Source organism: Zalophus californianus, chromosome 4 (assembly GCF_009762305.2).
Source record: "Zalophus californianus isolate mZalCal1 chromosome 4, mZalCal1.pri.v2, whole genome shotgun sequence".
In the NCBI taxonomy this organism is placed as follows: Eukaryota; Metazoa; Chordata; class Mammalia; order Carnivora; family Otariidae; genus Zalophus; species Zalophus californianus.
The window spans coordinates 190,079,476-190,088,959 of NC_045598.1; the positions used below are offsets into that span (position 1 = coordinate 190,079,476).

The 9,484-nt window shown below is 60.7% G+C and overlaps 1 protein-coding gene across 1 annotated transcript; it reads left to right on the forward strand.

The window, feature by feature from the left end:
- Positions 1–3,127: 3,127 nt before the first annotated feature.
- Positions 3,128–6,805, forward strand: LOC113911206 (lymphocyte antigen 6E). The gene is given in 5 exon segments (XM_027573503.2): positions 3,128–3,260; positions 5,083–5,226; positions 5,618–5,737; positions 5,820–5,845; positions 5,847–6,805. Coding segments are annotated over 4 exon segments (393 nt in total). The 5' UTR covers positions 3,128–3,260; positions 5,083–5,174; the 3' UTR covers positions 6,042–6,805.
- The last annotated feature ends 2,679 nt before the right edge of the window (positions 6,806–9,484 follow it).

Here is a 9,484-nt window from a genome sequence, read left to right on the forward strand (position 1 = left end):
AGCTACTCGACAAAGTCCAAGTATGGGGGATAATCCTGAAAATCAGGAAACTCCACAGCTGGCTCCTGTTACTTCCTTTCATTTTATTTGCGGCAATCTTTATAATCATGGGATTTTTTTCTAGGGTTTCATGATAAAATGATTTATAAATTTAGTTATGCCTACGCAAGCAATCATAATGAAACTGATTCCAAAAAGGCTGACGATGGGCCAAGAAGTAAAATTACCCAATGTCCTCCAATCTGTAATTCATCTAACATGAGCAACGCGGAGTTCTTTGATAAGCTTCGTTTAAGGGAGCTGTTGGATCCAGGCCCAGTAAAAATTCCTATTGATGAGATCCCACAGGCACCTCAGAAGCACCAGGGTTCTTAAGAGAAGGGCATCTCATTGTCATTCCCACAGTACAGGGACCTCCCTATGTTGCATACAAATAGGAGGCCACCTCTGGTACGCCCGCCCCTCGAGGCAAGCCCTGGGGTAGGACTAACTTCCTTACCCCTACTCCCATTCCTTATACTGGAGTTGAGGACACGAATAAAGGGTACAAGATTAAGGGGAAAAGGGTGCGGGCATCATCTGACGGCCTCTGGGAAAGGATTAAGAGGAGTAATTTCTCCGTGTTATCTATGGAGCAAGGACAAGAGACGAAAACATATAGAAATGGAGTAAGTACTTTGATAAGATAGGGTGCACACATTGTAAGCTGCCTTTGGGAGAAAGAATAAACTTTAGATAACCTTGATAGGTCCCGCTTTGTCTCGCACGGTCACGCTGTTTTTTAAATCTGAAATGATTGCGATAAAATGTAAAAAATAAAATCACCTGTTATGAAAGAATGGAAAAACAAGGAAACATTCCAATGAATAAATAAAGTCCCTCCGAGGCTATCGGGGGAGATGCTTACAACCTGATCCTGTGTCCGTGTCTCCTTACTCGCCGACGCCGTCCTTTCCTTCGAGGACCCCTTTCCTGCTGGAGCTGGACTCCGGGCATCTCTCACTGTGTCTCTCTCTGTCAAATAAATAAATAAAATCTTAAAAAAAAAAAATCACAAGAGCCCTCTGAATCAAAGGGTCCTGTCTTGAAAGGGGCAGAGCCCACTTATGCTTTCACCCACAAATACTTGCTAAGCACCCACCACGAGCCAGAAGTGGTCTGGGTGCTGGGCACCGTCCTCGAGGGCTGACCTGTTTGGACGGAATCAACAAGCAAGTAGCCCATACCAAAACTGACAGGCGCTGCCAAGATAAAAATGTATGCCTCTTATGGGGACCAAAATTCATCCAAATCCCTTCTGGGCAGGTGAGCAAGAAGCTCCACTTGCCAAAGGAGCTTCACACTTCCCCCTTCCAGGCAAAGCCCATTGGTATCTTAGACTAAGATACCAATGAGGTGGTGCCTGCAGAAAGGATGAGGAAGCCCCACCCAGAAGCCCACCCTGCCTTCCAAAGGTAAGATCCAGAAAGGGTAACCAAGAGCTGCGGCCTACTGCATGTCCCCGGGGACAGCAGGGCATCACCCCTAGAAGATATCACCGCTCCTTGGCTGGGGACCTCTTGGGACATGTGCAGAGCCCCACCTTCAGCCTCCAAGGAGAGAGCCCCCAAAGCCTTCCCAAGTTGATCCATCCCACATCACTGGGATGTTACAAAGAACCACTGGGACGTCTGACCCTGATCCCCAAACTGTGAAGACACACACACACACTTCCGTTCACACACACCAACCACACACTCACTCACTCCCCTGCACACTCTCACAGCACCTCCTGTATCCCTAGGCCTTCCTCACGTGACTGGTCCATTACAGTGGCCCCTCTTCCCATGCAGCTCCCTCCTGGCCACCCTGCCGTTCTGCCTCGGCTCCCTCCCCCTTGCCTGGCCTCCCCAGCTGTGATAGTTAAGAAGCCTCTCCCCCCCTCCCCCTCCCCCGCGCCCTCCACCACCCTCACCCACAGGTGCCACCGGAAAGCCTGAGAGAAAAGGTCAGGTGCCACAGCTCCTCAGAGGAAGCGGGCTGTGAACTGTGAAGTGCATTTCCAAAACAAGCAGGTGGCTGAGACTCAGCAAACTGCGCCATGCGCCAAAGTCTCTGCAGAAGGAGGGGAAACCACCAAATGAGAGGGTGATGGAAGGGCCAGGCAGCCCGGCCTGCCGGCAAGCCCATCACCTCCCGCTCGCCCGGCTGCAATTGGTCTCCCATCCTGGCCAATGAGAAGCAGTTTGCAGGGGCGTGGAGTCCTGCCGGGCCGCCTTCCCTGCCCAGAGTGGATGGTGCGGGTCCAGCCAGGGAAGACCTATTGAGAGAACGCAGGAAAGCCTTTGCTGTCAGGCTAAGGATGCTGGTTTTATCCTAGCGGCCTTCTAGGCTCTGCGCTGGGAGGGTCCCATCAGGCCGGCTTTGTGAAAGGATCTTCTAGCAGCAGAGTGAGCTGGAGGCCTGGGAGCATCCTGGCTGAGTGTCTTGGCCCAGGTGGGGGCAGCCCCATAGGAGGCAACCCCTGCGCCCAGAGCAAAGAGGGATCCAGAACCAGCAAAGATGGACGTCCCGCTGGAGATCCCTGTGGCCCACAACCACCGCCCCTGCGACCTTCCTCCCCCACCCACGGGAGGGCTAAGGCCTCAGCCCCGAGGCGAGGCCAGGAGCCTAGGACCACTACGGGACCCCGGGGCAGAGGGGACGGCGAGCTAGAGGCAAGCTCCCGCATCCTCCCCGCCCCCAACCGGCCCCGGCCCCGGGGTCTGAACCGCTTCCACGGCACTCGGCCGAAGGGACGCGAGCCCTCCCTGAGTGCGGCCCGCTACCGGTGGGCCCCCGTCCCCGCCCCCACACGCTCGCCACACGTCGCCCGGCTGCCCCGCGATGACGCGCGCCCCGCGTGGGGACCAGAAGGACCGGCCGACGGGCCAGCGACACCTCCCTGGGGCTGGGCTTGGGGCCCGGGGTGGAGGCCTGCCAGCCCCACCCGGTCGGGGAACTCGGAGTCTGCCCCCGCCCCCAGGAACGCCAACCCCGCGCCCCCCCGCGGAGCCCCGACTCCGCCCCTGCTTCCTCCCCCGCCCGCGGGAGCGCCGACTCCGCCCCGCCCGCCCCTGCGCCCCGAGCTCGCCCCTGCTCCCCTTGCCAGCACGAGCGCCGACTCCGCCTGCTGTCCCCCGCCCGCCGCGGCTGCCGGCTGCCGGGAGTCCCGGGCTGTCGTGCGCTTGGGCTCCAGACTTGGGTAGTTCAGCGAGGCCGTGGACCTGCGTCTGCCCCGCGTGAGTCGGCGGGGGCCCGGACCGGGGCTGGGGGAGCGGAGACGACCCCCTTGACACCGGGCAGGACGGAGGGGAGGGGCGAGCAGGGTGCCGGGAGAGACGCGGGAGGAACTGGAGGAGGCTGGGAGTCCGGGCTTACGGGTGGGCGCTTGGGGGGCTGAGCCTCCACTCCCATCCCCCAGCCCTCCCAGCCCTTCCGAATATTTCCCGAGATCGGGGCTGGAGCCGGCGCCGACCAACACCAGGCGCCCTCTTTGGCTGGGTGACCCAGAGCCGCGCAGGCTTGGGGCCCATCACCCGACTCTAGGTTCCCCCTCACCTCTCCCGTGGGGACTGGTGAGGGGCATCGTTGCTGACTTAAGAAGGGGCCTGGGATCCTGGCGGGGCAGCAGGATGGGAAGAATTGAGTGCCCTCCCTGGTGGACCACCCTGGGGACTGGAGCCTACTCTGGGAAGGGGTGAAAGCTCCTTGTTTGCCAAAGATTATGCAAGCGTATGAGGTGCCTAGGAGCCTCCACCCCCAGCGCCCCCCACTCCCCACCCACCCCTGCTGAGCCATCTGTCTCCTTCCGACTTTGGGGACAAGGACTAGCTCCTACCTCTGTAGTGGCCCCCAGTCACTGGATGCCTGGCCCTGTCAGAAATCAGCCATGTGAGCCTGGGGGGGGGGGGAGGAGTGGGCAGTCTGGATCCCAGATGGCACTGTCCCCGAGGCTCACTGGTTCCCCTTAGTGCCCCCTTGGCCTGACCCTGCTCATGTCCATCCACTCCAGCCAGTGCCCCGACTCAGCCCAGTGGGGCCTGTTTGGTTGGGTGCCTGGCAGGGGACAGTGGGGACACAGGCTGTGACCGGTGGCTGTGCATTCCAGAGCTTCCTTGAGAACAGCTCAGTTTCTCCAGGCCCAAACCTCACTTTACAGAAGAGGAAACTGAGGCTCCTTTCTCCCTGAACTACCTGGATCTGGAGCTGGGCTTGGCACTACTCTTGGGCATCTGCAGCTCCTGTCCCCGACCCCAGGATGTCATCCCAGGCCCAGAACTGGGCCAGGAAAGCCTGTTGTCTCCCTGGCATTCTTCTTCCCAGTGCCTGGGACCTGCTCTCCAGGCCCAGAATGCCCTTCCCCCACCCACGGCATCCCCAGCTGAAGAAGGCACCAGACTGCTCCTCCCACACCATGCCTCCTGCCCAACAGGGAACCAGAACCCCAGCTGCTCCCCTCCCAGTGCTTTCTCCACCCACTGCCACTGGTCTCTGCCCAGGAGAGGGTCCTGGTGGAGGGCACCAGGCACCATAGACTCCTGTCTACCTAGCTGAGACTCACTGAACCTCTTTTCAGGCACAAGATGGGGGAATAGCAGATATTTATAGGTTCCCTGTCGTCACCTTTGAATAACATAGGGAGAAACATAGAAAACTGCTGGAGGTGGGCGCTCGCCCCCAGCCCAGCCCAGCCCGAGTCCCTCACGTCAGGAACGGAGCTGGCTCATGGACAGTCCTGGAGGCAGGCCAGCTAATATTCCTGACCACTCTCCCCCCAGCCCCAGCACCACGAGCAGGGGCCACTCTCTTGGCCTCCCTTTCTGTGTGAGCCTGAGATCTTTCATGAGCTCCCTCATCTGGCCCCAGCAGCAGTCACAGGCTGGGGTGGGTCTCAACGAGGAGTGGGCGCACTGAGGGGTAGGTGGGAATGGGGCAGGAAGACCCTCTGTGTGCTGGCTGTGCTTCTGCCAGAGATAGGCGCCCCCCTCCCGCCTGCCCCGCCACCTACCAAAGCGGGGCAGCGCAGCTCCCAGGGCCTGAGGCTCTGGTCCATCCTCCCAGTGGGCAGCCCGGTCCCCCCACCGAGTTGTTCTCTAAGCAGGACCAGTATCTTTGGCTTTGTGAGGCCCCAGACCGACACCAGTCTCTCCAGAATGAAGGTCTTCCTGCCCATGCTGCTGGCTGCCCTGCTGGGTGTGGAGCAAGGTGAGATGCCCCTTGGGGCCCCGGGCCGTCGGCTGAGCTGTGCTTTCCTCCTGGACTCCCCCAAGCGCTGCCCAGGGCCCTTCAGGCCTGTTCCTGCCTGGCCTGCTGTGGCCGGCCGAACGGTCCTCTCCCCCAGCAAAGCGGATCCCTGCTCCTTGCTCCTCCCCCGGAGGCCTGAGTTCTGACCCTGACACACTTACCACACTGTGCTTTGGGACGTCCCTGGAGCTCCTCTGGGGCCAGGGTCTGGAGTGTGATGATTGCCCGATTAACCTCGGCAAATGATTGGGAGGTGGTTGGGTGTTGGCTCAGGACTGGCAGGGGGCACCACTGGAGGCCATCCCAGGGCCCGAGACAGGTGTCACCTGCAGCGTCTCCCCTTCTTCTGCAGCCCATTCCCTGGTGTGCTTCTCGTGCACGAACCAGAACAGTAACTTCTACTGCCTGAAGCCGACTGTCTGCGCGGACTCGGACAGCTACTGCGTCACGGTGTCCGCCTCTGCCGGCCTCGGTGAGCGCTGGCCGCCACCCCTCCCCACGCGGCTGCCCTCCCGCCCGCCCCCCCACCCTCACCGCCTTGCTGTCCTGTGCAGGGAAACTGGTGGACTTCGGCCACACCCCTGAACAAGGGCTGCTCCCCGATCTGCCCCAGCCCCAGCATCAACCTGGGCGTGGCGTCCGTCGGCACCTATTGCTGCCAGAGCTTCCTATGCAACCTCAGCACGGCCGGCCGGGGGCTGCAAGCCAGCACCACAGTGCTGGGCCTCGGGCTCCTGCTCAGCCTGCTGTCCGCCCTGCAGCGGCTCGGGCCCTGACCGCTGGGGCCCAGCAGCTGGCCCAGACTCCCCCAGCTCAGGAAGGAAGGCCCGCCCCCCCGCCAACCCCCGAAACGACATGGAAGCCCCTTCCTCTGACTCTTCACCCTGCTCCACCCCAGTGCTCCCCGCTGTCAGGGCCCATGGTCAGGCCTGCCCCTTGCGCCCCCATCTCCCCTCCGAGGCAGCCCCTGACCTCACTTCTCAGGCGGGGATGTGACCTCCTCAGGGAACCTGGGAAGGGCTGAGGGCCAGAGGCCCAGGGTCCTGGAGTCAGAACTGAGTCCTGGGGACACCCTGGGAGGGGCACGGGCACCCCAGGCTCTGCTCCGTCTGTCCCCAGGTGGGGTGGGAGATGTGCTTTGTGCTGCTGCGTCCCAGGGGGACCAGCGTGCTGTTGTCAGAGGTGATTGCATTCCCCTCAGCTGTGTGGACGGGGGTGCACCCCCATGCATGCGTGGAGTGTGCGGCCCTGTCAGAGCCGGCGCGTGGTGGGGGGTGGAGACCGGAGTCCAACCTTGGCAGCGGCTGAGCCACTTGAGCCCCAACAACAAAGCTGCTTCTCTCTGGCCTTGCTGCATCCCACATTCACCCACTTTAACGGTGGCCTTTTGGAAGAAGACGGGCTTCCAGCGCATCTGGGTTTAGGCTGCTGGACCAAGGAATCAGCCCCACCCCGAGCTGCAGTCCCCCCCCACCCCCCACATTGGAGTCGGGCCTGCTGCTTTGGTGCCTCAAATAAACACATGTTCTCCACCTTTCACGAACTGGCTGTGGCTGCATGTTTGGGAATCCCCCTCCCAGCAGGGGCCTAACGTGGGGGGGTCCCCCTGTGGTACAGCCCCGCCCTGAGGCCCACATCGGGGAGAGGGCTCCCCCGAGTCCACAGCTCGCTGCCCTCAAGGCCTAGAAGGGGGCCTCCCTAACCCTAACCCGCATCCTGCACTCTCCCGTGCCAGGCCAGGCCATGTGGGAAGTTCATCCTCAGGCAGGACCTGGCAGGACGGGAAGCAGGGAGGGCGGCCAGTCTGATTCTGGGAGGGAGGCAGTACCCTCCAGAGGGAGGAATGGGTTTGGACAGGGAGAAGGCGAGGAGCCTGCAGGAGCATGCACGCGGGATGGGCACCAGCGCCTGGCTCTCTGGGACTTGAAAATGGGATGCTGGGGGCCGTCGGGCCGAGGTGGGCACAGGAAAACCTGGTTGGGTAGGCAGAGGCCCGGTGAGCGGGTGAGCGAGACCCCTGCCCTGAGCCCACTTCTGCTCTGCAAGCCACGTTGTGTCTGTGGGATCAGGGAAGCCATCTGCAGGGCCTGCTACCGGGGAAGGCTCTGTTCGCAGCCCAGGGCTTCTTTGATCCCACTGGGGGCACGGTAGAGGCTGCGGCATGTCGGGGGAACTCTGGGAAGGTGGAACAGGTCGGCGTCCACTCGATGCTGGCAGCTGGGTCTGAGGACCCAGAGGGGGCCCCGAAGGACCTGCCGAGAGGGTCCATGGCTTCATACAGGCTAGAAATGAGACGGGAGCCAGGAGGAAGTGAGAGCAGAGTTTACTGATGAGCGCAAGGGATAGAGTATAGTGGATGGAGCATCTGGGAGACTCCCCGTCCCTTCGGGTTAGGAGTTCCTAATAGAAAGGGGTCCGGGCTACTGTTCCTTCAGGAATCCAGGGTAGAGTCCCATCAAAGGCGAGTGTCAGGTGAAGAGTGGGTGTTAGTCCGAGATTCACTGAGGGCGGGGGTGTTGACGCCAGCATCGGCCCAGGTTTGTTGGAGGCTCGTGTCCTGGAACGTGTTTGGGATCCCGTTCTTCCAGGTGTTACCAGGTGTTTGGGGGCCTAGGAAGAACTCAAAACAATGAATTGTCTTGGCTCCCCCTGGAGCAGAAAAACAAGCTCTGGTTTACACAGATGCAAGGGAGACTACAGGACATGAATCACTGTGACCAAGCGGAGAAATAGCAAGACGGAGCCTTTGCGAAATGCAGTACCTTCAGCTTCCCTGCCCCACACACGCCCGCACACCCAGGTTGTCCTGGGCTGGCCAGAAGCTCTGGTGTGCCTGTGTCCAGCGACCGCAGAACACTGTCCAGCAGGGTGGGACAGCGGTCAGCGTGGGGCTCAGGATCCTGCCCCATCTCCAAGGAATCCCCTGAGATCAGGCATGGGCACGAAAGCATGGAAATGTCCTTGTCACGGCCACCAAAGGGGGACAGCCAGCCAATACACACAACCAGGTGACAATGCAGTGATCGTGCCCAAGGAAGAGACAGCCCCCAAATAAGCTGGGCAGGAGGGATCTGCCCCAGTACGATGGTAAGAGGAAGGAGACCCAGGCCCAACCAGTACCTTGTAGAAGGATCCAGAAGGACATCAGAGCAGGCTGATTGAGATTCAGTGGGCAGTGAGCATGTAATTCGCCTGAATGGGTCAGGCCAACATTAAAAACAAAAGAAGGGGCACCTGGCTGGCTCTGTGGAGTGGGCAACTCTTGATCTTAGAGTTGGAAGTTTGAGCCCCAGTTGGGTGTAGAGATCGCTTAAAAAAGATTTTTTTTTTTAAAGAAAAAGAATTCAAGGAGCTAGAAATCAGAATGTCCCCCAGATACACTGGCAGGTGTTGTCACAGACGATTCCCCTCGGGGCTCTGAGTCCCTGGGTAGAATGCATTCACCGTGTTCACTCAACATAGATCAAGCGACCTCACTAGCGTGGCTCAGACTGGCGAGGTCAGACCTGCGGGCCATGGTGGGTTGGGAAGAGGAAGCTGCACAAGTGGACCTGAAACTTGAGAGCTCTGGTCAGGAACTTGGACTTGATGCTGGGGCAGTGGCAGGACACGTGTGGACCCCATGCTCCCTTCCTGCTAGTAGTCTCCTAGGCTTGCATCTCTGGCACCTACTGTTTCCCAGGGGCTGTTCATCTCTTACTACCCTTCCTACACCTGCACTCAGGGATGGTAATGCTTACCCGTTTTCAGAAGCCCCCCTGAGGCTGTGGGGTTGGAGGCACTTGCCCTACTGGGTGGGTGACCCTGGGGCTCTGCACTCCCTCTGCTCTGGGTGGGAGGGCCAGGTCCTTAAGGTCTGGGCCCAGAGGCTGGTGGCCCCCCTGGGCCCTGCTGCTCCTCCCTAGGGAGGGGAGAGGCTGGAGGCTGGGCGGGTGCAGGCCGCCTGTGGGAGCAGCGGGAGGTGGGGTGGGGCTGGGTGAGAAGAGGCGGAGGGGTGGGAGGAGGAGCCCAGAGCTCTAAGTTTCCATTTCCTGCAGCCGGGGTGGGGCGGGAGGTAGGGCGGGGAGGGGAGGGGCGGGGCAGGCCGAAGGAGCCCCAGACTCGCCCTGCCCTGGCATCCTGCCCAGGCTGCAGTGAGGGGCCAGGCACACTGTGGTCAGGAGCCCAGACTCCCCGGCCTCAGCGTCAGGTGCCCGGGTGACGGCCCCCCCCATCTCAG